This window comes from Tauraco erythrolophus, unplaced genomic scaffold (genome assembly GCF_009769465.1).
Source record: "Tauraco erythrolophus isolate bTauEry1 unplaced genomic scaffold, bTauEry1.pri scaffold_68_arrow_ctg1, whole genome shotgun sequence".
Taxonomy (NCBI): domain Eukaryota; kingdom Metazoa; phylum Chordata; class Aves; order Musophagiformes; family Musophagidae; genus Tauraco; species Tauraco erythrolophus.
In genome coordinates this window covers 93,987-120,236 of record NW_028238635.1, presented here as the reverse complement: position 1 = coordinate 120,236, position 26,250 = coordinate 93,987, and the positions used below count along the sequence as shown (strand labels likewise).

The following is a 26,250-nucleotide window of genomic DNA, read 5'->3' as shown; positions in this document are numbered from 1 at the left end:
CTTCTCCAGGAAGGACCACCTTGGAGCTCCAGAAGTTAAACTCAGCTTTAAGCTGGTCTAGGGAAGTTCTGGAGATGTTTGAGCCAAGTGGGACCTCAAGCTGGTCTAGGAAGGTCCAACTTGGAGCTCCACCGGCAAATCCCACCCTCAGTCTTCTCCAGGAAGGTCCACCTTGGAGCTCCAGAAGTTAAACTCAGCTTTAAGCTGGTCTAGGGAAGTTCTGGAGATGTTGGAGCCAAGGTGGCCTTCAAGACCATTCAGGAAGGTCCAACTTGGAGCTCCACCAGCCAATCCCACCCTCAGTCTTCTCCAGGAAGGTCCAACTTGGAGCTCCAGAAGTTAAGCTCAGCTTGAAGCTGGTCCAGGAACGTTCTGGAGATGTTGGAGCTGAGGTGGGACCTCAAACTGGTCTAGGAAAGCCCATCTTGGAGCTCCACCAGCCAATCCCACCCTCGGTCTTCTCCAGGAAGGACCACCTTGGAGCTCCAGAAGTTAAGCTCAGCTTTAAGCTGGTCTAGGGAAGTTCTGGAGATGTTGAAGCCAAGGTGGCCTTCAAGACCATCCAGTAAAGCCCATCTTGGAGCTCCACCGACCAATCCCACCCTTACTCTTCTCCAGGAAGGTCCACCTTGGAGCTCCAGAAGTTAAACTCAACTTTAAGCTGGTCTAGGGATGTTCTGGAGATGTTGGAGCCAAGGTGGCCTTCAAGACCCACCAGGGAGGTCCAACTTGGAGCTCCACAAGCCAATCCCACCCTCGGTCTTCTCCAGGAAGGTCCACCTTGGAGCTCCAGAAGTTAAACTCAGCTTTAAGCTGGTCTAGGGATGTTCTGGAGTTGTTGGAGCCAAGATGGGCTCCAAGACCATCCAGGAAGGTCCAACTTGGAGCTCCAGAAGTTAAGCTCAGCTTTAAGCTGGTCCAGGAACGTTCTGGAGATGTTGGAGCCAAGTGGGACCTCAAGCTGGTCTAGAAAGGTCCAACTTGGAGCTCCACCAGCCAATCCCACCCTTGGTCTTCTCCAGGAAGGTCCAACTTGGAGCTCCAGAAGTTAAACTCAACTTTAAGCTGGTCTAGGGAAGTTCTGGAGATGTTGGAGCCAAGGTGGCCTTCAAGACCATTCAGGAAGGTCCAACTTGGAGCTCCAGAAGTTAAGCTCAGCTTTAAGCTGGTCCAGGAACGTTCTGGAGATGTTGGAGCCAAGTGGGACCTCAAGCTGGTCTAGAAAGGTCCAACTTGGAGCTCCACCAGCCAATCCCACCCTCGGTCTTCTCCAGGAAGGTCCAACTTGGAGCTCCAGAAGTTAAACTCAGCTTTAAGCTGGTCTAGGGAAGTTCTGGAGATGTTGGAACCAAGTGGGACCTCAAGATGGTCTAGGAAGGTCCAACTTGGAGCTCCACCAGCCAATCCCACCCTTGGTCTTCTCCAGGAAGGTCCAACTTGGAGCTCCAGAAGTTAAACTCAGCTTTAAGCTGGTCTAGGGATGTTCTGGAGTTGTTGGAGCCAAGATGGGCTCCAAGACCATCCAGGAAGGTCCAACTTGGAGCTCCAGAAGTTAAGCTCAGCTTTAAGCTGGTCCAGGAACGTTCTGGAGATGTTGGAGCCAAGTGGGACCTCAAGCTGGTCTAGAAAGGTCCAACTTGGAGCTCCACCAGCCAATCCCACCCTTGGTCTTCTCCAGGAAGGTCCACCTTGGAGCTCCAGAAGTTAAACTCAACTTTAAGCTGGTCTAGGGAAGTTCTGGAGATGTTGGAGCCAAGGTGGCCTTCAAGACCATTCAGGAAGGTCCAACTTGGAGCTCCACTGGCCAATCCCACCCTCGGTCTTCTCCAGCAGAGCCCTGGAGCCACCCAAGCCCAGCTTGACCTCCCACCCCTCCAGCAAAGCCCATCTCCCACCCCTTTAGGACCCCCCACCCCACCCCACCACCGAGAAGACCCCAAAAACCAGTTGGGTGGTGGGTGCCGCTGGTGGTCCTGCTGGTGATGGTGGTGGAGCTCCTCAACCTGAGCGGACGCCGGAGCTGCTGCCACCACCCAGGTGGGGTGGTGGGTTGTCCCCGTGGGGTGGTGGGTTGTCCCCACGGGGTGATGGGTGCCGTGACGTCACGGGTGGGGTGGGGGGACCTCCAGGTGGAGGGTGAGGAACCCGTCTGGGCAGGAAGTCCTCGCGCCGCCGTGAACTTCCTCTTCTGGAGGTGACCCCACCACCGGTGGTTTCACATCACCTTTTGGGGCCACCACACAACCCGTTCCCACCACCTCCACCCCAGGGGAGCGTGGGAACGGGTCCAAAATGGCCGCCAAGGGGAGAAACCAAGATGGCCACCATCTTCTCCTCCCCAGTGACCTCCGGCGCTCCCACCGTCTACCCGTTGGTGCCCTGTGGCACCAGCTGTGAGGAGGACCAGGTGACCATCGGTTGTTGGGTCGACGACTACTTCCCGTCGCCCGTCACCGTCACGTGGGTCACCGGAGCTTCTGGAGTCACCAACGAGACTTCTCCGGAATTCTGGAAATCCGACGGTTTCTACAGCCTCACCTCCCAGCTCACCGTTCCAGCCGGAAGCTTGAGGAGCAACTCGTTCCGTTGTCAGGTGGTCCACAGCTCCACCGGCACCGTCAGCGAGGTCATCAATGGTGAGGAGGGGAGACCAAGATGGTTGGTTGGGGCTCCTGAGCTTGGCGGAGGGCTTGGTGGTCACCAAGATGGGTTGGAGGTGGTTCCAGTCTTGGGTTGATGTCCTGGTGGCCACCAAGATGGTTGATGTTGGTCTCGGCCTTCCATGAGGTCTTGGTGGCCACCAAGATGGGTTGGAGTTGGTCCCAGTCATGGGTTGATGCTGGTCCCAGTCTTGGGTTGACCTCTTGGTGGCCACCAAGATGAGCTGGAGTTGGTCCCAGTCTTGGGTTGGAGTTGGTCCCAGTCTTGGGTTGATGTCCTGGTGGCCACCAAGATGAGCTGGAGTTGGTCCCAGTCTTGGGTTGACCTCTTGGTGGCCACCAAGATGGGTTGGAGTTGGTCCCAGTCTTGGGTTGACCTCTTGGTGGCCACCAAGATGGTTGACGTTGCTCTCAGCCTTCCATGAGGTCTTGGTGGCCACCAAGATGGGTTGGAGTTGGTTCCAGTCTTGGGTTGACGTCTTGGTGGTCACCAAGATGAGTTGGAGTTGGTCCCAGTCTTGGGTTGACGTCCTGGTGGCCACCAAGATGGTTGACGTTGGTCTCAGCCTTCCATGAGGTCTTGGTGGCCACCAAGATGGGTTGCAGCTGGTCCCAGTCTTGAGTTGACGTCTTGGTGGCCACCAAGATGGGTTGACGTCACTCCCAACCTCATGTCGCCATCTTGGGTGCCCACCAAGACTCGTTGCCGTGACCTCTTGCTTCTCCTTCAGGTAGTGACGTCTGTCCAGATGATCCCCCCGTGGTGGCACTCCTGGTGGACCCCAGCCAGGACCACCCCGAGGAGGTCCACCTGGTGTGCCTGGTGGAGGGCACATCTGCCAGCAAAGCCCAGGTGGAGTGGTTGGTGGACCAAAAGGTGGTGGACCTCAGCCAGGAGGACTCCAGTTGCTCCCAGTGCTCCCTCGACCAGACCACCTTCACCAGTAAGGTCAACGTCAGCCGGCAGAGCTGGGACAAGGGCAGCGAGATCTCCTGCAGCGTCAGCCACCCGTCGCTCAAGGAACCCTTGGTGTCCACCATCAGCACCTTCTGCTTGGGTGAGGAGGAGGAGAAGGTGGTCGGTTGGCCGGGAGGAGGAGGAGGAAGGAGGGTTGGGAGGAGCTGGAGATGGGGGGGTGGTGGAGATGGAGGATGGATGGATGGATGGATGGATGGATGGATGGATGGATGGATGGATGGTGGGAAGGTGGTGGAAGCCTGTGGAGATGTTGATGGACCCACCAGATGGGTGGTTGAGATGGACAATGGATGGTTGAGATGGATGGATGGATGGATGGATGGATGGTGGGAAGGTGGTGGAAGCCTGTGGAGATGTTGATGGACCCACTAGAAGATGGTTGAGATGGATGGATGGATGGATGGTGGGAGGGTGGTGGATGCCTGTGGAGGTGTTGATGGACCCACTAGAAGATGGTTGAGATGGATGGATGGATGGATGGTGGGAGGGTGGTGGAAGCCTGTGGAGATGTTGATGGACCCACCACCACTCCCTCCTCCAGCTCCTCCGGCCTCCGTGGAGGTCACCATCCTCCCCCCATCCCTGGAGGACCTCTACCTCACCCAAAACGCCACCGTCACCTGCTTGGCCACCAACCTGCAGACCACCGAGGAGGTGAAGTTCTCCTGGAGCCGGGACACTGGGAGCTCCTTGGATGTCACCTCGGGGGTGGCTGAGAAGCTGGAGAACGGGCTCTACAGTCTCACCAGTGTCCTCAAGATCTGCGCCGACGAGTGGACCTCCGGTGAGAAGTTCACCTGCACCGTCACCGTCCCGGAGCTCGACCAGCCAATCACCAAGTCCCTCAAGAAAGACACAGGTAGGTGCCCCACCCCAAAGATGGCGTCCACCGAGAAGGTCATGAAGGGACATGGTAGGGTTGGGCAACTGGAAGAGGTTGGGCAACTGGGAGGGTCAACTGGAAGAGGTTGGTCTACTGGGAGGGTCTACTGGAAGAGGTTGGTCTACTGGGAGGGTCAACTGGAAGAGGTTGGTCAACTGGAAGAGGTTGGTCAACTGGGAGGGTCTACTGGAAGAGGTTGGTCAACTGGAAGAGGTTGGTCTACTGGGAGGGTCTACGGGAAGAGGTTGGTCAACTGGGAGAGTCTACTGGGAGAGGTTGGTCAACTGAGAGGGTCAACTGGAAGAGGTTGGTCAACTGGGAGGGTCTACTGGAAGAGGTTGGTCTGCTAGGAGGGTCTGGTCAACTGGAAGAGGTTGGTCAACTGGAAGAGTCTGGTCTACTGGAAGAAGTTGGTCAACTGGGAGAGTCTACTGGGAGGTTGGTCAATTGGGAGGGTCAATTGGAAGAGGTTGGTCAACTGGGAGGGTCTACTGGAGGAGGTTGGTCTGCTAGGAGGGTCTAGTCAACTGGGAGAGGTTGGTCAACTGGAAGGGTCTGGTCTACTGAAAGAGGTTGGCCAACTGGAAGGGTCTTGGAAGGGTCTTCTCCACTGGAGAAGTCGACTGGAAGGGCCAACTGGAAGAGGTTGGCCAACTGGAAGGGTCTGGTCAACTGGAAGAGGTTGACCAACTGGAAGGGTCTGATCTACTGGAAGGGTCTGGTCTGCTGGAAGGGTCTTGGAAGGGCCTTCTCCACTGGAGAAGCCAACTATTAGGTTCTACTGGAAGAGGTTGGCCAACTGGAAGGGTGTGGTCTACCAGAAGGGTCTTGGAAGGGTCTTCTCCATTGGAGAAGCCAACTGGGAGGGCCAACTGGAAGAGGTTGGCCAACTGGAAGGATCTAGTCAACTGGAAGAGGTTGGTCAACTGGAAGGGTCTGGTCTACTGGAAGGGTCTTGGAAGGGTCTTCTCCACTGGAGAAGCCAACTGGGGAGGTTCTACTGGAAGAGGTTGGCCAACTGGAAGCCTCAAACTTCCCATGAGGGCCAACCAATCAGAAGAAGCCCCACCCACCCGACCTCTCTTTGACCTCCCCCGTCCCCCGCAGACTCCGTGGTGGTACCACCTTCCGTCTACCTCTTCCCACCGCCGCCGGAAGAGTTGGCCAAGGAGGAGACGGCCACCTTGACCTGCTTGGCCTCGGGCTTCCGCCCGGCGGCCATCTTGGTCACCTGGACCCAAGAAGACCTCCCCGTTTCCCGGGAGAACTTCTCCATCTTCGGACCTCAAGAAGATGGCGACAGCGGCGCCTACACGGTCTACAGCAAGTTGAGTATCCCGGCTTCTGATTGGCGGCGGGGCGACACCTTCTCCTGCGTGGTCGGCCATGATGGATTCCCCTTGAACTTCGTCCAGAAGAACGTGGACAAGACCAGCGCGAAACCGGCCGCCGTCAACGTCTCGGTGGTCCTGGCGGACGCTGACGTCACCTGTTACTGAGGGGGCGTGGCCAGACGAGGGGGCGTGGCCACCTCGAGGGGGCGTGGCCACCTCGAGGGGGCGTGGCCGGGATGGGCGTGGCTGGAATTCCGCATACAAATAAACGGGAAAAAAATCCCGAAACGAACGACCAATCGGAAGCGCCGATACTGCGTCGTGACGGTTTCCCGCGGAAGGGGCGTGGCCACGCAGACCACGCCCCCTTTTATTTTGGCCCCGCCCCCTGGAATTTGCCCAAAATCGGGCAGTTTCATCCCAAAAAACCACAATAATCGGGTGGAAAACGGGTGGGAAAAGGGAGAAAACGGGTTTTTTCCCGGCGTGCGCCAAAAATGGCCGTTCGGAGCGATGAGGGATTTTACGGAAAATCGGGTGGAAAACGGGTGGAAATGGGGTTTTTGACCGAAAATTTTCGGGATTTTTCTGCTCAAACAAGGTTTTAACCGGAATTGGGGGGAAAAATGGGGGAAAATGGGTGAAAATGGCGGTTTTGACCAAAAATTTTCGGGATCTTTCTGCCCGAGCAAAGTTTTTACTGGAATAGGGGAGAAAAATGAGGAAAACGGGTGGAAATGGGTGTTTTGACCCAAAATTTCCGGGATCTTTCTGCTCCAGGAAGGTTTTAACTGGAATTGGGGAGAAAAATTCGGGAAAATGGGGGAAAATTGGGGGTTAGACCCAAAATCTTCGGGATCTTTCTGCCCAAGGAAGGTTTTTACCGGAATTGGGGAAAAAAATGGGGAAAAATGGGTGAAAATGGCGGTTTTGACCGAAAATTTTCGGGATCTTTCTGCCCGAGCAAAGTTTTAACTGGAATTGGGGAGAAAAATGAGGAAAACGGGTGGAAATGGGTTTTTTGACCAAAAATCTTCGGGATTTTTCTGCTCGAACTAGGTTTTAACCGGAATTGGGGAGAAAAATGGGAAAAAATGGATGAAAATGGGATTTTTTTAACAAAAATCTGTGGGATCTTTCTGCTCGAGGAAAGTTTTAACCGAAATTGGGGAGAAAAATGGGAAAAAATGGGTGAAAATGGCGGTTTTGACCAAAATCTTCGGGATCTTTCTGCTTGAGGAATGTTTTAACTGGAATTGGGGAGAAAAATGGGGGAAAAACGGGTGGAAATGAGTTTTTTGACCGAAAATCTTCGGGATCTTTCTGCTCGAGGAAGGTTTTAACTGGAATTGGGGAGAAAAATGGGGGAAATGGGTGAAAATGGGATTTTAAAACAAAATCTTTGGGATCTTTCTGCTCGAGGAAGGTTTTAACCGGAATTGGGGAAAAAAATGGGAAAAAAATGGGTGAAAACGGGGTTTTGACCAAAAATCTTCGGGATCTTTCTGCTCGAGGAAGGTTTTAACTGGAATTGGGGAGAAAAATGTGAAAAAATGGGTGAAAATGGGTGTTTTGACCGAAAATTTTTGGGATCGTTCTGCTCGAGGAAGGTTTAAACTGGAATTGGGGAGAAAAATGGGTGAAAATGGGTGAAAATGGCGGTTTTGACCAAAAATCTTTGGGATCTTTCTGCCCGAGGAAGGTTTTAACAGGAATTGGGGAAAAAAATGAAAAAATGGGTGAAAATGGTGGTTTTGACCGAAAATCTTTGGGATCTTTCTGCTCGAGGAAGGTTTTAACTGGAATTGGGGAAAAAAATGGGAAAAAATGGGTGAAAACGGGGTTTTGACCAAAAATCTTTGGGATCTTTCTGCTCGAGGAAGGTTTTTACTGGAATAGGGGAGAAAAATGAGGAAAACGGGCGGAAATGGTTTTTTTGACTGAAAATCTTCAGGATCTTTCCGCCCGAGGAAGGTTTTAACCGGAATTGGGAGAAAAATTTGGGAAAATGGGGGAAAATGGGGGGTTAGACCCAAAATTTTTGGGATCTTTCTGCCCAAGGAAGGTTTTAACCAAAATTGGGGAGAAAAATGGGGGAAAAACGGGTGGAAATGTGGTTTTGACCGAAAATCTTCGGGATCTTTCTGCTCGAGGCAGGTTTTTACTGGAATTGGGGGAGAAAAATGGGGGAAAAACGGGTGAAAATGGCGGATTTGACCAAAAATCTTCGGGATCTTTGTGCTCGAAGAAGGTTTCGCCACGGATCGGGTGGGAAAACGGGTAAAACCGGGTGAAAACGGGATTTTTGGCCTCATCCGACCCCAAATCCTCCGCTCACCGGAGGTTTTTTTGGACAGAAACCGGGTGGGAAACGCTCCCGGATGGTGTCGTGGTGATGCCGGGTGAGGAGACGCAACCGGAGGTGGAAGAAGACACCACCGACCTCTGGATGGCCGTGACCTTCATCGTCCTCTTCCTCCTCAGCCTCTGCTACAGCACCGGCGTCACCCTCCTCAAGGTATCCGTAGGGATGAGCGCTCCGGCGGCCATTAATTACGGGCGGTTAACGACGTTTCGGTGTCTCGCCCAGGTCCGGTGACGGATGGAGATCCGGGATTTCCCCTCCCCACCACGGCCGAGCGCTTCCGGAGGTGGTTTCGTGGTCGGTCGGGGATTTTTGGAGGCTTCGAGGAGGGAAAATGAAGCTCTGGGGATGTTTTTCCTGTGAAATCAACCCGGTTTTGGGGGGTCGGCGCCTCAGTTTCCATCAAAATGCCCCCAAAATCCCGTTTTCCACTGAAATCAACCCATTTTTCATGGAAACGTCCCCCAAATTCCCATCGAACTCAAAAAAACCCCATATTTTCCTGAAATCAACCCAGTTTCCATCAAAATGTCCCCAAAATTCCCATCAAACTCCAAAAAAACCCATATTTTCCTGAAATCAACCCGTTTTCCATCAAAATGTCCCCCAAATTCCCATCAAACTCAAAACCCCCCCATTTTCTCCTGAAATCAACCATTTTCCATCGTGACATCACCCCAAATTCCCACCGAACTCCAAAAAAATCAATTTTTTCCTGAAATCAACCCATTTTCCATCGTGACATCACACCAAATTCCCACCAAACTCCGAAAAATCCCATTTTCTCCTGAAATCAACCCATTTTCCAACAAAACATCCCTCAAATTCCCACCAAACTCCAAAAAATCCCATTTTTCCCCTGAAATCAGCCCATTTCCAGTCGTGACATCACCCCAAATTCCCACCAAACTCCCCAAAATCCCCATTTTCTCCTGAAATCGGCCATTTTCCGTCAAAATATCTCCAAAATTCCCAACAAACTCCAAAAATCCCCATTTTCTCCAGAAATCAGCCATTTTCCATCAAAACATCCCTCAAATTCCCACCAAACTCCGAAAAACTCCATTTTTCCCTGAAATCAACCCATTTTCCATCAAAACATCCCCCAAATTCCCACCAAACTCCCCCAAAATCCCATTTTTTCCTGAAATCAGCCATTTTCTGTCGAAACATCTCCCAAATTCCCACCAAACTCCGAAAAATCCCATTTTTCCCTGAAATCAACCCATTTTCCATTGTGACATCACCCCAAATTCCCACCAAACTCCAAAAAATCCCATTTTTTCCCCAAATCAACTCATTTTCCTTCACGACATCCACTTTTTTTTTAAGAAAAGTTTTTAAATTCAGTTTTTTATTTAATTTTATTAAATTTTAAATTGAAATTAAAATTTGAAATTTGATTTTTTTCCAAATTTTAGAATTTTTCACCGTCTCTCCCCACCCCGCGCGGCGCCTACGTGCCGGCCGACCCGAAATTTCCTTTTTTTCCCCAAAAAATATTGTTTATCACCAAAACTTCGTGCCGTTTCTCCTCCCCCCTCTCGATTTCCGGCGTTTTTTGGGACGATTTGAGTCATTTTTGGGTAATTTGAGCCATTTTGGGGTAATTTGAGTCATTTTCGGAGCAGACGCCAACGTTTTCCCACCGCGAACATCTGGAAGGGGGCGGGGCTTCGCCAGATGTGTCCTGTTTACCCGATTGGCCGGTTCTCCCTCTGACTCATCGGCGGGAAAAAATAACCGACCCCGAAACCGGCGGTTTTCACCCCGAAATTTCCGACTCCGTTTCCCGTGAGAAAAATCCGCCGAAAAGCGAATTTCAAAAAAAAAAAAATTGGACAAAATTTTTTTTATTGGCAATTTCGACCCCCTCCCCCTCCCCAAATTCCCCAAATTGCCCAAAATTCCCCAAATTCCCCGAATTTATTCCCAAAAATGAAGGAATTTGGTAATAAAGTTGATGTCGAGACCCTTTTCCGGTGTTTTTCTCCCCGTTTTTTCCGGCGTTTCTTCGGTGGGGGGTGGGGGTGGGGCTATTTCACCTGGGGGGGGAGGGGAGAAAGGGGGTCGTGAGGGGGGTGGGGGGCCATGTTGGGCGACCAAACCCAAGATTGGGCAACCAAACCCAAGGATGGGCGACCAAACCCAAGGATGGGCAACCAAACTCAAGGATGGGCGACCAAACCCAAGGATGGGCAACCAAACCCAAGATTGGGCAACCAAACTCAAGGATGGGCGACCAAACCCAAGGATGGGCAACCAAACTCAAGGATAGGTGACCAAACCCAAGATTGGGCAACGAAATCCAAGATGGGGCGACCAAACCCAAGGATGGGCAACCAAACTCAAGGATGGGCAACCAAACCCAAGACTGGGCAACCAAACCCAAGGATAGGCAACCCAACCCAAAGATGGGCGACCTAACCCAAGGATGGGCAACCAAACCCAAGATTGGGCAACCAAACCCAAGGTGGGCAACCAAACCCAAGGATGGGTGACCAAACCCAAGATTGGGCAACCAAACCCAAGGATGGGCGACCAAACCCAAAGATGGGCGACCTAACCCAAGATTGGGCGACCCAACCCAAGGATGGGTGACCCAACTCAAGGATGGGCAACCAAAACCAAGGATAGGCAACGAAAACCAAGGATGGGCGACCCAAGCCAACGGTGGCCAATCCAACCCAACGGTGGCCAACCTAATGGTGGCCAACCCAACCCAATGGTGGTCAACCCAACCTAATGGTGGCCAAGCCAAACCCAACGGTGGCCAACCCAACCCAATGGTGGTCAACCCAACCTAATGGTGGCCAAGCCAAACCCAACGGTGGCCAACCCAACCTAATGGTGGCCAAGCCAAACCCAACGGTGGCCAACCCAACCCAACGGTGGCCAACTCAACCCAATGGTGGCCAATCCAACCTAATGGTGGTCAACCCAACGGTGGTCAACCCAACCCAACGGTGCCCAACCCAATCCAACGGTGGCCAACTCAACCTTGATGAAGGTGACGAAGCCGCTGTAGAAGACAAGGAGGAGGAAGAGCACCACGAAGGTGGAGAAGGTGGTCAAGGAGCTGCCGTCCTCCTCCAGCTCCAGGTCATCTCCATCACCCACCAAGCCGCAGGGCACGAGGTGGAGCCCGGCGCAATCCCAGAGGTCTGTGGGGCACCAGAAGGTGGTGAGACCATCACCCCTCACGTGACGAAGACCAACCTCACCGCCGGCGCGTTCCTCACCGGCGCCGGCGTCCACGGTGACCTCCAGCACCTCCCCGGCGGCGAGGTGGGCCACGGAGCACCCGTAGGAGGTGCCCGCCACCCACTCGTCCCACGGCACCTCCAACGCCACCACCATGGAGCACCGGTGGGCTTCGTGGTCGCAACTGGTGGCGTCTTCTTCCAGCGCCGGCGCCGGGCGTTGACCGCGCCGCCACCACGCCGCCACTTCCGGCGGGTAGAAATCCCGGATGAGGCAGAAGAGGGTGAAGTCGGCGCCGGCGCGGGCGGCGCCGGGGGAGGACGGGAGGACGTGGACACGTGGTGGCTTCAGGGGACCTGGTGGGGAGAAGCAGGAGATGGATCTGGGGGGGGTTGGAGGGACTTTTGAGGAATTTGGTGGAATTTTGAGGGATTTGGGGGCATTTTGAGGGATTTGGTGGAATTTTGAGAAGTTTCGTGGTGTTTTGAGGGAGTTTGGGGGCATTTTGAGGAATTTTGTGGAATTTTGTGGAATTCTGAGAAGATTCATGGTGTTTTGGAGCATTTTGAGGAATTTGGTGGAATTTTGAGAAGATTCATGGCATTTTGGGGCATTTTGAGGAATTTTGAGGAATTTTGAGGGAATTTTGAGAAGATTCATGGCATTTTGAGGGAGTTTTGGGGAATTTTGAGGAATTTTGGGGTGTTTTGAGGAATTTTGCAGAATTTTGAGGGATTTGGGGGCATTTTGAGGGATTTGGTGGAATTTTGAGAAGTTTTGTGGTATTTTGAGGGAGTTTTGGGGCATTTTGAGGAATTTTGTGGAATTTGGTGGAATTCTGAGAAGATTCATGATGTTTTGGAGCATTTTGAGGAATTTGGTGGAATTTTGAGAAGATTCATGGCATTTTGAGGGAGTTTTGGGGAGTTTTGAGGAAATTTGGGGCGTTTTGAGGAATTTTGTGGAATTTTGAGAAGTTTCATGGCATTTTGAGGGAGTTTTGGGGAATTTTGGGGAGGTTTTGGGTATTTTGAGGAATTTTGTGGAATTTTGAGAAGTTTCATGGCATTTTGAGGGCGTTTTCGGGCACTTTGAGGAATTTGGGGGCATTTTGAGGAATTTTGGGGCATTTTGAGAAGTTTTGTGGTGTTTTGAGGGAGTTTTGGGGCATTTCAAGGAATTTTGAGGCATTTTGAGGGTTTTTGTGGAATTTTGAGAAGTTTCAAGGCGTTTTGAGGCATTTCAAGGAATTGCGGGACATTCTGAGAGTTTCTGTGGAATTTTGAGAAGTTTCGTGGTGTTTTGAGGGAGTTTTGGGGCATTGTGAGAAATTTTGGGATGTTTCGAGGAATTTTGTGGAATTTTGAGAAGTTTCATGGTGTTTTGAGGGAGTTTTGGAGCATTTCAAGGAATTTTGGGACTTTTTGAGGGTTTTTGTGGAATTTTGAGAAGTTCCAAGGATTTCCGTGGTGTTTCTCGGGGTCTTGTGGCCTTTCAAGGGGGGGTTGTGGCCACCACCCCCCCCCACCTGTCCTCCGCCTGATCTCCAGCTTCGTCTCCTCCTCCTCCTCTTCCTCCCCACCGCCCCGCAGCCGGCAGGAGAAGTTGGCCGTGGAGTTCCAATCCTGGAGGTTGACCCTCAACCAGCTCCGCGTCCCCGTCACAGCGTCCCGGTGCGTCTCCACCGCCGCCGGGTCCGCCGGTTGACCCTCCACCGCCCAATCCACGGTGGCGTTGGCCAAGGAGGTGGAGCAGGTCAAGTTGGCCGCTCCTTGGAGGAAGAGCTCATGGAAAGATGGAGGGCGAAGGGAGGACAGTGGACACCTGGGAGAACCTGAACATGGTGGAGATCAACCTTCTTCTCCCAGTCCCAAAAGGAGCTCGAAATGGGTGGGGAGGGGCCAAGCAAAGGGGGCGGAGCTCACCGTGGTGGGACGAGGACTTCTCCTGTGTCTCAGGTGTGGGGGAGACCGTGGGAGAACCTGCGGAAGACGGGATTCAGTGAGGGGCTGGAGGAGCAGCTGGTGCTTCGGAGGTGGTGGTGGGCTGGGCATGGTGGTCTTCAACCCATTGGAGACCGTCAACCCGTTGGAGACCCTCAACCCATTGGAGACCCTCAACCCATTGAAGACCCTCCACCCGTTGGAGACCCTCAACCCATTGAAGACCCTCAACCCATTGAAGACCCTCAATCCATTGAAGACCCTCAACCCGTTGGAGATCCTCAATCCATTGGAGACCCTCAACCCGTTGGAGACCATCAACCCATTGAAGACCCTCAACCCATTGGAGATCCTCAACCCATTGGAGATCCTCAACCCATTGGAGATCCTCAACCCATTGGAGACCCTCAACCCGTTGGAGACCCTCAACCCGTTGGAGACCCTCAACCCGTTGGAGACCCTCAACCCATTGGAGACCCTCAACCCGTTGGAGACCCTCAACCCATTGGAGACCCTCAACCCGTTGGAGACCCTCAACCCATTGAAGACCCTCAATCCATTGAAGACCCTCCACCCGTTGGAGATCCTCAATCCATTGGAGACCCTCAACCCGTTGGAGACCATCAACCCATTGAAGACCCTCAACCCATTGGAGATCCTCAACCCATTGGAGATCCTCAACCCGTTGGAGACCCTCAACCCGTTGGAGACCCTCAACCCGTTGGAGACCCTCAACCCATTGGAGACCCTCAACCCGTTGGAGACCCTCAACCCGTTGGAGACCCTCAACCCATTGGAGACCCTCAACCCTTTGGAGACTCTCAATTAGTTGAAGATCCTCAACCCATTGAAGACCCTCAACCCGTTGGAGACCCTCAACCCATTGGAGACGCCAACCCACGTATCTCCTCCACCCCACCTCCACCCCACCTCCACCCCCACCCCCTCCCCAAAAAGAAGCCCCCAGGTCCCTCACCGGCCCCTTCGGTCCTCCTCAAGGGTTCCTCCAAGGCGGGATGTTCCACCACGCAGGCGTAGCCCTTCCCGTCCTCCCCCTCCTCCAACCGCAGGACGCTGAGGATGGAGAAGACCTCCTGGCCGGTGACGGGTCCCGTTTCGGTGCGGTCCTGGAGGTCCCGCCCTCCGTCCCACCCGACGGTGATGTCACGGGGGGTGAAGCCGCTGACGTCACAGAGGAGGAGGACGCCCTGGCCGGCCGCCACCCGGGTCACCGTCACTTTCGGGGGCTTCCAGTTACCGGCTGGGGTGGGAGGAGACACCTTGAGATGCTGCACGGTCCCTATAGCCCCATAGGGCCCCTATAGCCCCATGGAGACCCCTAGAGCCCCATAGAGACCCTATAGCCCCATAGGGCCCCTAGAGCCCCATAGAGACCCTATAGCCCCATAGGGACCCTATAGCCCCATAGGGTCCCCAGAGCCCCATAGGGTCCCTAGAGCCCCATAGGGTCCCTAGAGCCTCATAGAGACCCCAGAGCCCCATAGAGACCCCTATAGCCCCATAGGGTCCCTAGAGCCTCATAGAGACCCCAGAGCCCCATAGAGACCCCTATAGCCCCATAGGGCCCCTATAGCCCCATAGAGACCCTATAGCCCCATAGGGCCCCTAGAGCCCCATAGAGACCCCTATAGCCCCATAGAGACCCTATAGCCCCATAGGGCCCCTAGAGCCCCATAGAGACCCCTAGAGCCCCATAGAGATCCCCAGAGCCCCATAGGGCCCCTAGAGCCCCATAGAGACCCCAGAGCCCCATAGAGACCCCAGAGCCCCATAGGGTCCCCAGAGCCCCATAGAGACCCCTAGAGCCCCATAGAGATCCCCAGAGCCCCATAGGGCCCCTATAGCCCCATAGAGACCCCTAGAGCCCCATAGAGACCCCTATAAGCCCATAGGGCCCCTAGAGCCCCATAGAGACCCCTATAGCCCCATAGAGACCCTATAGCCCCATAGGGCCCCTAGAGCCCCATAGAGACCCCTAGAGCCCCATAGGGCCCCTATAGCCCCATAGAGACCCCTAGAGCCCCATAGAGACCCCAGAGCCCCATAGGGCCCCTATAGCCCCATAGAGACCCCTAGAGCCCCATAGAGACCCCTATAACCCCATAGGGCCCCTAGAGCCCCATAGAGACCCCTAGAGCCCTATAGAGATCCCCAGAGCCCCATAGGGTCCCTATAGCCCCATAGAGACCCCTAGAGCCCCATAGGGCCCCTATAGCCCCATAGAGACCCCTAGAGCCCCATAGAGACCCCAGAGCCCCATAGGGTCCCTAGAGCCCCATAGAGACCCCTATAGCCCCATAGAGACCCCTAGAGCCCCATAGGGCCCCTAGAGCCCCATAGAGACCCTATAGCCCCATAGGGCCCCTAGAGCCCCATAGAGACCCCTATAGCCCCATAGAGACCCCTAGAGCCCCATAGGGCCCCTTTAGCCTCCTATAGCCCCTATAGCCCCATACAGCCCCCTATAGGCCTCTATAGCCCCCCTATAGCCCCATACAGACCCCTATAGCCCCATAGGGACCCTACAGCCCCCTAGTGACCCCCTATAGCCCCATACAGATCCCTATAGCCCTATAGGGGGCCTCTAGCCTCGTAGGACCCCCCATAGCTCCCTATAGCCCCCTGTAGCCCCATAGGGCCCCCTATAGCCCCCTAGAGCCTCATAGGGCCACCTATAGCTCCATACAGCCCCTATAGCCCCATAGGGCCCCCTATAGCCCCATAGGGCCCTCTATAGCCCTTTAGTGGCCCCCTATAGCCCCCGATAGCCCCATAGGGCCCCTATAGCCCCATACGCCCCTTAGTGGCCCCCTATAGACCCCTATAGCCCCATAGGGTCCCCTGTAGCCCCATACAGCCCCTATAGCCCCATAGGGCCCCTATAGCCCCATAGAGACCCTATAGCCCCATAGGGCCCCTAGAGCCCCATAGAGACCCCTATAGCCCCATAGAGACCCTATAGCCCCATAGAGACCCCTAGAGCCCCATAGGGCCCCCTAGAGCCCCAGAGGGCCCCTATAGTCCCATAGAGCCCCTATAGCCCCATACAGCCCCTATAGCCCCATAGGGCCCCCTATAGACCCATAGGGTCCCTTTAGCCCCATACAGCCCCTATAGCCCCATAGGGCCCTCTATAGCCCCATAGGGCCCTCTATAGCCCCATACAGCCCCTATAGCCCCATAGGGCCCCTTTAGCCCCATAGGGCCCCTATAGCCCCATAGGGCCCTCTAGAGCCCCATAGGGTCCCTTTAGCCCCATACGCCCCTTAGTGGCCCCCTATAGACCCCTATAGCCCCATAGGGTCCCCTGTAGCCCCATACAGCCCCTATAGCCCCATAGGGCCCCTATAGCCCCCTATAGGCCCCTATAGGCCCCTATAGCCCCATAGGGCCCCTATAGCCCCCTATAGGCCCCTATAGGCCCCTATAGGCCCCATAGGGCCCCTATAGCTCCATAGGGCCCCCTATAGGCCCCTATAGGCCCCTATAGCCCGGACTCACGGGTGGGACCCAGCGGAAGGTCCACGACCAGCGGGTGGTGGCAGGGGACGTCGGCCCGGCAGGAGAGGCGGCGTCCGAGGCCCCACTGCTGCCGCGCGATTGGTCGGCTGAGAGCGAGGCTCTGGGTGCCGTTGGGGTGGGCGATGACGTCACCGGCGGGCCGGGCTCCGTCCAATCCCTCGTCGCGATGCCAGGTGAGGGCGGAGCCTCGGAGGTGGCCACCAAGGAGGAGGCAGGTGGCCACGGCCGGGCCGGAGAGGAGGGCGGAGAAGGAGGGAAGAGACAGGAAGAGCTGGGGGGGGAAGGAGGATGCAGGGCATGCTGGGAAGGAGAAGGGGAGAAGGTCCAGGTGGGCCAATCAGCTGTCACCTCTGAAGACCATCCAATCATCTACCAACCAACCATCCAACCAACCAACCATCCAACCAACCAACCAACCAACCATCCAACCAACCATCCAACCAACCAACCAACCAACCAACCAACCATCCAACCAACCAACCAACCAACCAACCAACCAACCAACCAACCATCCAACCAACCATCCAACCAACCAACCAACCAACCATCCAACCAACCAACCATCCAACCAACCAACCAACCAACCAACCATCCAACCAACCATCCATCCAACCAACCAACCAACCAACCATCCATCCAACCAACCATCCAACCAACCAACCAACCATCCAACCAACCATCCAACCAACCAATGAACCATCCAACCAACCAACCAACCAACCAACCAACCAACCAACCATCCATCCAACCAACCAACCAACCAACCAACCAACCAACCAACCAACCATCCAACCATCCAACCAACCAATGAACCATCCAACCAACCAACCAACCAACCAACCAACCAACCAACCAACCAACCAACCAACCATCCAGCCAACCAACCAACCAACCAACCAACCAACCATCCAACCAACCAACCAACCAACCAACCAACCAACCAACCAACCAACCAACCATCCAACCAACCAACCAACCATCCAACCAACCAACCAACCAACCATCCAACCAACCAACCATCCAACCAACCAACCAACCAACCAACCAATGAACCATCCAACCAACCAACCAACCAACCATCCAACCAACCATTCAACCAACCAACCAACCAATGAACCATCCAACCAACCAACCAACCAACCAATGAACCATCCAACCAACCAACCAACTATCCAACCAACCAACCAACCAACCAACCAACCAACCAACCAACCATCCAACCAACCAACCATCCAATCATCCAACCAACCATCCAACCATCCAACCATCCAACCATCCAACCATCCAACCCTCCAACCAACCATCCAACCATCCAACCAACCAACCATCCAACCAACCATCCAACCATCCAACCAACCAACCAACCATCCAACCAACCACCCACCACGTCTGGTGTCCCTCCATCCCACCACCCACCTCCCCACCCCAGCTGACCACCCACCTCCCACCTGGCCACGCCCCATGACCTCACCCATGCACTTGCTGGTGTTGCTCATCACGGTGGCTCCGCCCACCGCCTGCATCACTTTACAGCTGTAGACGTTCCCCTTGTCCCACTCCTCCTGGCGGATCTCCAGTTGGCTCCTCCCACTGGTTTCCCCATTGGTTGTGGGGCGGGGCATCTCCCACCCATTCACCAACCAGGTGACCTCCATCGTCCCACCCGCGGCGGAGCTCCAGAAGATGCAGAGAAGCTCCAGTTTGTCGCTGTCGTCCCCACACTGAGGTCCCACCACGTAGGCCTGTGGTGGTGGTGGTGGCAGTGATGGTGGTGGTGGTGGTCGTGGTGTTGTTGATTTCGGGGCACAGGCTGTGGGGAGGGACGTGGGATGGGGTTCCACCATGATGTCATCCCCATCTGACCTCCATCCCCCTCCAAAGGGACACGGGCTGGGGTTCCACCATGACATGGGATGGGGTTCCACCATGATGTCATCCCCATCTGACCTCCATCCCCCTCCAAGGGGACGTGGGATGGGGTTCCACCATGATGTCATCCCCATCTGACCTCCATCCCCCTCCAAGGGGACGTGGGATGGGGTTCCACCATGATGTCATCCCCATCTGACCTCCATCCCCCTCCAAGGGGACATGGGATGGGGTTCCACCATGATGTCATCCCCATCTGACCTCCATCCCCCTCCAAGGGGACGTGGGATGGGGTTCCACCATGATGTCATCCCCATCTGACCTCCATCCCCCTCCAAGGGGACCTGGGATGGGGTTCCACCATGATGTCATCCCCATCTGACCTCCATCTCCCTCCAAGGGGACGTGGGATGGGGTTCCACCATGATGTGGGATGGGGTTCCACCATGATGTCATCCCCATCTGACCTCCATCCTCCTCCAAGGAGACGTGGGATGGGGTTCCACCATGATGTCATCCCCATCTGACCTCCATCCCCCTCCAAGGGGACGTGGGATGGGGTTCCACCATGACGTGGGATGGGGTCCCACCACGACCTCCCCCACCTCCCCCACCCCAATTCCCACCACCTTGGACGAACTCCTTGGAGATGTTGCTCTTGGTAGAGGCGTGTCTCACGTGGCACTTGGGCTGTTGGCTGCCGCCGGCGGCCATTTTAAGGTGGCTGCTGGCCGTGTAACTGCTCTTCGTGGTCTTCTGGACGGGTTTGATGATGACGGTGGAGGCCATGACCGACTCCGGCTCCCACCGGATGGTGACGTCATCGGGATAGAAGTCAGTGACCAAACAGGTGTAGACGGGAGCGGGTTGCGGGCAGCACGGAACCATGGAGTAGACAGCGGGAGGAGACACCTTATCTGCTGGAGAAGGGGTGGGGTGGGGTGGGGGGGTGAAGGACAATCTCCACCCACCACCCCTCCAAAAAAAAACCATCTCCGAGGAGGTTACACCTGGTTGTGAACCCCCCGAAACATCTCCAAGGACCACGTGTCCCACCATGGTCCCACCAAAACCATCTCCTAGGAGGTTACTCCCAGTTGTAACCCCCCAAAACCAGCTCCAAGGACCACGTGTCCCACCGTGGTCCCACCAAAACCATCTCCTAGGAGGTTACTCCCAGTTGTAACCTCCTGAAACCAGTTTCGAGGAGGTCACTCCCAGTTGTAACCCCCCAAACCAGCTCCAAGGACCACGTGTCCCACCATGGTCCCACCAAAACCAGTTTCAAGGAGGTTACTCCCAGTTGTAACCCCCCAAACCAGCTCCAAGGACCACGTACCCCACCATGGTCCCACCAAAACCATCTCCAAGGAGGTTACTCCCAGTTGTAACCCCCTGAAACATCTCCAAGGACCACGTACCCCACCATGGTCCCACCAAAACCAGTTTCGAGGAGGTTACTGCCAGTTGTAACCCCCTGAAACATCTCCAAGGACCACGTATCCCACCGTGGTCCCACCAAAACCATCTCTTAGGAGGTTCCTCCCAGTTGTAACTCTCCAAAACCAGTTTCGAGGAGGTTCCTCCCAGTCGTAACCCACCAAAACCAGTTTCGAGGAGCACGTATCCCACCATGGTCCCACCAAAACCATCTCCTAGGTGGTTACTCCCAGTTGTAACCCACCAAAACCAGTTTCGAGGAGCACATATCCCACCATGGTCCCACCAAAACCAGTTTTGAGGAGGTTCCTCCCAGTTGAAACCCCCAAAACCAACTCCAAGGACCACGTACCCCACCGTGGTCCCACCAAAACCAGTTTTGAGGAGGTTACTCCCAGTTGTAACCCCCCAATCCAACTCCAAGGACCACGAACCCCACCATGGTCCCACCAAAACCAGTTTCGAGGAGGTTACTCCCAGTTGTAGCCCCCCAAAACCAGCTCCAAGGACCACGTACCCCACCGTGGTCCCACCAAAACCAGTTTCGAGGCGGTTACTCCCAGTTGTAGCCCTCCAAAACCAGCTCCAAGGACCACGTACCCCACCATGGTCCCACCAAAACCATCTCCTAGAAGGTTACTCCCAGTTGTAACCCCCAAAACCAGTTTCGAGGAGGTTCCTCCCAGTTGTAACCCCCCAAAACCAGTTTCGAGGAGCACATATCCCACCATGGTCCCACCAAAACCAGTTTCAAGGAGGTTCCTCCCAGTTGTAACCCCCAAAACCAGTTTCGAGGAGGTTCCTCCCAGTTGTAACCCCCCAAAACCAGTTTCGAGGAGGTTCCTCCCAGTTGTAACCCCCCAAAACCAGTTTCGAGGAGGTTCCTCCCAGTTGTACCCCCCCCAAACCAGTTTCGAGGAGCTTCCTCCCAGTTGTAACCCCCCAAAACCCGGGAAAAATCCCGGAAAAACCAAAAAATCCAGCAGAAAACGGGGAAAAAAACGGGAATTTTCTTTATTTTTTTTCCCGACGGAGAATATTTACAAGAGGGGGGAGGGGGGGCGGAGCATCCCGAAAAAAATTCCGGCGGCGTCCGGTTCCGGGCGGAAAAACATGGCGGGATTATTTCACCTGGAATGGGAAAGAAAAAACCGGGAATTAATGAATTTTTGGGGTAATTAGGGGCGATCGGGAAAAAAAATCGGGAATTTTTCGGGAGGATGGGGGGAAAATGGGGATTTTTTTACCGGAATTGGGAAAAAATCGGGATATTTTGGGAAGATGGGGGGAAATCGGGAGGTTTTTGCAAGAATTGGGAAGAAAATTTGGGAATTTTGGGGATGGTGGGGGGAAAATGGGGATTTTTTGGCCAGAATTGAGAAAAAATCGGGAAATTTTGGGAAGATGGCGGGAAATTGGGAGTTTTTTGCAAGAATTGGGATTAAAAAAATGGAATTTGGGGGATGGTGGGAGAAAAATGGGGATTTTTTGGCCGGAACTGGGAAAAAATCGGGATATTTTGGGAAGATGGGGGGAAATTGGGAGTTTTTGCAAGAATTGGGAAGAAAAATTGGGAATTTTGGGGATGGTGGGGGGAAAATGGGGATTTTTTTGGCCAGAATTGGGAAAAATTGGGATATTTTGGGAAGATGGGGGGAAATCGGGAGTTTTTGCAAGAATTGGGAAGAAAAATTGGGATTTTTTGGGAAAAAAGAGGATTTTTTTTTGAAAAAAAGATGCATTTCTGGAAAAAAAAAAGAGTTTTTTTTTAAAGAGGGATTTTTGGGAAAAAACGAGATTTTGGGAAATGTAAGGTGGGATTTTTGGGGAAAAAGGGACTTTTTAGGAAAAAATAAAGGGATTTGGTGGAAAAAAGAGGGATTTTGGGGGAAAAAAGAGGAGTTTTTTTTAAAAAAAGATGCATTTCTGGAAAAAAAAGTGATTTTTTTTTTAAAAAGAGGGATTTTTTTGAAAAACCGTGATTTTTGGGAATGTAAGGCGGGATTTTTTTGGAGAAAGGGATTTTTTGGAAAAAAAGAAAGGGATTTTGGGGGAAAAAAAAGGTTTTTTTGGAGAAAAAAGAGGGATTTTTTTTTAAAAAAGCTGCATTTCTGGAAAAAAGGAGTTGGGTTTTTTTTTTAAAAGAGGGATTTTGGGAAAAAACGGGATTTTTGGGAATGTAAGGCAGGATTTTTTGGAAAAAGGGATTTTTTTGGAAAAAAAGAAAGGGATTTTTGGGGGAAAAAAGGGATTTTTGGGGAAAAAGAGGGGCTTTTTTTGAAAAAAGCTGCATTTCTGGAAAAAAGAGTTTGTTTTTTTTTTAAAAAAGAGGGATTTTTGGGAAAACCCGGGATTTTTGGGAATGTAAGGCAGGATTTTTTTTTTAAATTGGGATTTTTTTGAAAAAAAGAAAGGGATTTGGGGGAAAAAATGGGTTTTTTTGGGGAAAAAAGAGGGTTTTTTTTTTAAAAAAAGCTGCATTTCTGGAAAAAAAGAGTTGTGTTTTTTTAAAAAAAGAGGGAATTTTCAGAAAAAAACGGGATTTTTGGGAATTTAAGGCGGGATTTGGGGCAGGAGCGCCCTGTACCTTGATGAGGGTGACGGTGGCGCTGTAGAAGAGGCTGAGGATGAAGAGGACGATGAAGGTCGAGGCCGTCGCCCAGAGGTCGTTGAGGTCATCCTCCTCCGCCTCCGTGAAGCCGTCGAGGAAGGCTTTTTTTTGGGAAAAAAAAAAGGCGGGAAAGGGGCGGGGTGAGCACCCATGGGTGCAGCACCCCGGGGGGCGGGGGGGGGAGGGGGGAGCGCCCCGTTTTGGGGGGATTTGGGGGGATTTTGGCTGCGCACGAGGATGGAAAAGGAGTTTTTTTGGGAGAGGGGGGAGGATGCGGCACTGCGTTCCGGGATTAGAGCCCAAAATTTGGGATTTGGACCCCGAAATTTGGGATTTGAACACCAAAATCTGGGGGCACAACCTAAAATCAAGGATTGGAGCCCAAAATCGGGGATTTGCACCCCAAAATTTGGGATTTGGAGCCCAAAATCTGGGAGCACACCCTAAAATCGAGGATTGGAGCCCAAAATCGGGGATTTGGAGCCCAAAATTTGGGATTTGGAGCCCAAAATCTTGGAGCACACCCCAAAATTGAGGATTGGAGCCCAAAATCGGGGATTTCAACCCCAAAATTTGGCATTTAGAACCCAAAATCTGGGATTTGAACCCCAAAATCTGGGGGCACACCCTAAAATCAAGGATTAGACCCCAAAATCGAGGATTTGGAGCCCAAAATTTGGGATTTGGAGCCCAAAATCTGGGAGCACACCCTAAATTCGAGGATTGGAGCCCAAAATCGAGGATTTGGACCCCAAAATTTGGCATTTAGAACCCAAAATCTGGGATTTGAACCCCAAAATCTGGGGGCACACCCTAAAATCAAGGATTGGAGCCCAAAATCGGGGATTTGGAGCCCAAAATTTGGGATTTGGAGCCCAAAATCTGGGAGCACACCCTAAATTCAAGGATTGGACCCCAAAATTTGGGATTTAGAACCCAAAATCTGCAGGCACAACCTAAAATCAAGGATTAGACCCCAAAATCGAGGATTTGGAGCCCAAAATTTGGGATTTGGAGCCCAAAATCTGGGAGCACACCCTAAAATTAAGGATTGGAGCCCAAAATCGGGGATTTGGACCCCAAAATCTAGGATTTAGAACCCAAAATTTGGGATTTGAATCCCAAAATCTGGGGGCACACGCTAAAATCAAGGATTGGAGCCCAAAATCGGGGATTTGGAGCCCAAAATCTGGGATTCAGAAGCCAAAAATTGAGGATTTGGAGCCCAAATTTGGGATTTGGAGCCCAAAATCTGGGAGCACACACTAAATCAAGGATTGGAGCCCAAAATCGGGGATTTGCACCCCAAAATTTGGGATTTGGAGCCCAAAATCTTGGAGCACACCCCAAAATTGAGGATTGGAGCCCAAAATCGGGGATTTGCACCCCAAAATTTGGGATTTGGAGCCCAAAATCTGGGAGCACACCCCAAAATTGAGGATTGGAGCCCAAAATCTGGGATTTGGACCCCAAAATTTGGGATTTAGAACCCAAAATCTGGGAGCACACCCTAAATCCGAGGATTGGATCCCAAAATTGAGGATTGAAGCCCCAAATCTGGGATTTAGACACCAAAATCTGGGATTTGGACCCCAAAATTTGGGATTAGACCTCAAAATCTTAGAGCACACCCCAAGATTGAGGATTGGAGCCCGAAATCTGGGATTTAGAACCCAAAATCTGGGAGCACACCCTAAAATCAAGGATTAGACCCCAAACTCGAGGATTTGGACCCCAAAATCTGGGATTTGGACCCCAAAATCTGGGATTTAGAACCCAAAATCTGAGAGCACACCCCAAAATTGAGGATTGGAGCCCGAAATCTGGGAATTAGACCCCAAAATCTGGGAGCACACCCTAAAATCAAGGATTGGAGCCCAAAATCGGGGATTCGAACCCCAAAATCTGGGATTTGCACCCCAAAATATGGGAGCACACCCCAAATTTGGGTGTTTAGACCCCAAAATCTGGGATTTATATCCCAAAATCTGGGAGGACACCCTAAAATTGAGGATTGGATCCCAAAATCTGGGTGTGCATCCCAAAATCTGAGGTTTAATCCCCAAAATCTTGGTGTGTACCCCAAAATCCGGGCTTTAGACCCCAAAATCTGGGATTTATACCCCAAAATCCGGCGTTTACACCCCAAAATCCGGACTCAGCCCCATTATTCCCCATCATTTCTCCACCTCCACCCCGTCTGCACCTAAATCGCCATTTTTAGACCCAAAATGGTGGCAAGAAGAAGTGGTTGGGTGGAAGAGGAGATGGTTGGGTGGAAGAGGAGATGGTTGGGTGGAAGAGGAGATGGTTGGAAGAGGAGATGGTTGGGTGGAAGAGGAGATGGGTGGAAGAGGAGATGGTTGGGTGGAAAAGGAGATGTTTGGGTGGAAAAGGAGATGTTTGGGTGGAAGAGGAGATGGTTGAGTGGAAGAGGAGATGGTTGGAAGAGGAGATGGTTGAGTGGAAGAGGAGATGGTTGGAAGAGGAGATGTTTGGGTGGGAGAGGAGGTGGTTGGTTGGAAGAGGAGATGGTTTGGGTGGGAGAGGAGGTGGTTGGATGGAAAAGGAGATGGTTGGGTGGAAGAGGAGATGTTTGGGTGAAAGAGGAGATGGTTGGTTGGAAGAGGAGATGGTTGGGTGGGAGAGGAGGTGGTTGAGTGGAAGAGCAGATGGTTGGAGGAAAGAGGAGGTGGTTGAGTGGAAGAGGAGATGGTTGGAAGAGGAGATGGTTGAGTGGAAGAGGAGATGGTTGGAAGAGGAGATGGTTGAGTGGAAGAGGAGATGGTTGGGTGGAAGAGGAGGTGGTTGGAAGAGGAGATGGTTGAGTGGAAGAGGAGATGGTTGAGTGGAAGAGAAGATGGTTGGGTGGAAGAGGAGATGGTTGGAAGAGGAGATGGTTGGGTGGAAGAGGAGATGGTTGAGTGGAAGAGGAGATGGTTGGAAGAGGAGATGGTTGGGTGGGAGAGGAGACAAGGGGACCTGGCGAACGTGTGATCAATCGATCCCTAGACTCATCAATCGATCAATCGATCAATCGATCAATCAGCAAATCGATCGATTAATCAATCAATTGCTCAATAGGCCAATCGACCGATCAATCGATCAATAGGCTGATCGATCGATCGATCAGTCGATCAATTGACAAACCGATGAATTAATCATTAATTAATAATGGATTAATCAATCGATCGGTCAATTAATTAATCAGTTAATAGATTAATTAATTAATAATTAATTAATAATTAATTAATATCAATTAATAGATCGATCAGTTAATTAATCGGCAAATAGGTCAGTCAATCGATCAATAGACCAATCGATCAATCGATCAATCGATCAATGAATCGATTAATAAAGCCCCTGGAAGAGCCCCCCGGAACGCAGTGCCGGAATCCTGCCCTCGCCATTATTAGTAG

At 52.7% G+C, this 26,250-nt stretch overlaps 4 gene segments (V, D, J or C); 1 reads left to right on the top strand and 3 right to left on the bottom strand.

Moving 5' to 3' along the window:
- The first annotated feature begins 2,317 nt into the window (after positions 1 to 2,317).
- Positions 2,318 to 8,455, top strand: LOC104383045 (Ig mu chain C region-like). The segment is given in 5 exon segments: positions 2,318 to 2,636; positions 3,392 to 3,718; positions 4,181 to 4,498; positions 5,630 to 5,977; positions 8,247 to 8,455. Coding segments are annotated over 5 exon segments (1,521 nt in total).
- A 1,802-nt stretch (positions 8,456 to 10,257) lies between these two features.
- On the bottom strand, positions 10,258 to 13,479 carry LOC147525795 (immunoglobulin heavy constant mu-like). The segment is given in 5 exon segments: positions 10,258 to 10,266; positions 11,222 to 11,781; positions 12,954 to 13,259; positions 13,351 to 13,407; positions 13,473 to 13,479. Coding segments are annotated over 5 exon segments (939 nt in total).
- A 728-nt stretch (positions 13,480 to 14,207) lies between these two features.
- Positions 14,208 to 19,668, bottom strand: LOC147525794 (immunoglobulin heavy constant epsilon-like). The segment is given in 5 exon segments: positions 14,208 to 14,224; positions 14,345 to 14,629; positions 16,891 to 17,211; positions 18,383 to 18,721; positions 19,410 to 19,668. Coding segments are annotated over 5 exon segments (1,221 nt in total).
- Positions 19,669 to 21,326: 1,658 nt separating this feature from the next.
- Positions 21,327 to 26,250, bottom strand: part of LOC147525792 (Ig mu chain C region-like) — a 63,481-nt gene continuing 58,557 nt past the window's right edge. Inside the window, 2 exon segments of the C gene segment in view lie at positions 21,327 to 21,351; positions 22,808 to 22,932. Of these exon segments, the coding sequence occupies positions 21,343 to 21,351; positions 22,808 to 22,932 (134 nt within the window).